General features: G+C 60.4%; 1 protein-coding gene across 1 annotated transcript in view; it reads right to left on the bottom strand.

Moving 5' to 3' along the window:
* Window positions 1-737, bottom strand: part of SLC4A1 (solute carrier family 4 (anion exchanger), member 1 (Diego blood group)) — a gene marked incomplete at its 5' end in the record, with an annotated part of 7,795 nt that overhangs the window by 939 nt on the left and 6,119 nt on the right. The window contains one exon of the mRNA XM_009078012.1: window positions 295-468. Within this exon, the coding sequence (XP_009076260.1) occupies window positions 295-468 (174 nt within the window). The remainder of the gene's footprint in view (window positions 1-294; window positions 469-737) is intronic.

The following is a 737-nucleotide window of genomic DNA, read 5'->3' on the forward strand; positions in this document are numbered from 1 at the left end:
CAAGGACGGGATGAGGATGGGGTTGGGTGGGAATGAGGAATGCAGGTGGAGACTGGGACAGGGATAAGGACAGGGGTGAGGATGGGGACAGCAATGGGGATGAGAATGGGGATGGAGACAGGGATAGGGACAGGAATGGGGCAGGGACAGAGATGGGGATGATGACGGGGACAGGGGCAGGGACAGAGATGAGGCTGGGGACAGGGCTGGGGATGGGGAGGGATGGGGACAGGGACCAGCACAGGGACAGGGACAGCACTGTGGTGGCTCCCAGCCCATGTCTGGACTACATACACATTTGAGCTCGATGTCCCGGAAGATCTTGGGCAGCAGGAAGCGCCGCAGGGGCACGGTGAGGATGAGGACAAAGGGCAGTGCCAGCGAGGCTGGGGTGGACTTCACCACCCACAGCAGCACCAGGACAATGATCTGGGTGAAGGTGAAGAGGTGCATCCGCCAAGTCTTCACCTGTGGGACAAGGAGTCCAGGGTTGAGGACAGGGACTGCATCCTGCACCCTTCCTGGGGTGTTGGATACTGGCAGCAGGAGCAGGAGCAGTGGCCCAAAAAGAGCCCAGCAAAGATCAGCACTGGAGAAGGAGGCTCTTTGAGGAGCCTCAAGTGATTGCAGGGATGTCACAGCCCAGGACACCCCCAAACCCATGGCCACCCATTGGGGTGACACAGGGCTCACTCACCCGGGTGACATAGGCCTCGTCAGGGTGGTACTTAGGGGGC

This window comes from Acanthisitta chloris, unplaced genomic scaffold (genome assembly GCF_000695815.1).
Source record: "Acanthisitta chloris isolate BGI_N310 unplaced genomic scaffold, ASM69581v1 scaffold27750, whole genome shotgun sequence".
NCBI classification, from domain to species: Eukaryota; Metazoa; Chordata; class Aves; order Passeriformes; family Acanthisittidae; genus Acanthisitta; species Acanthisitta chloris.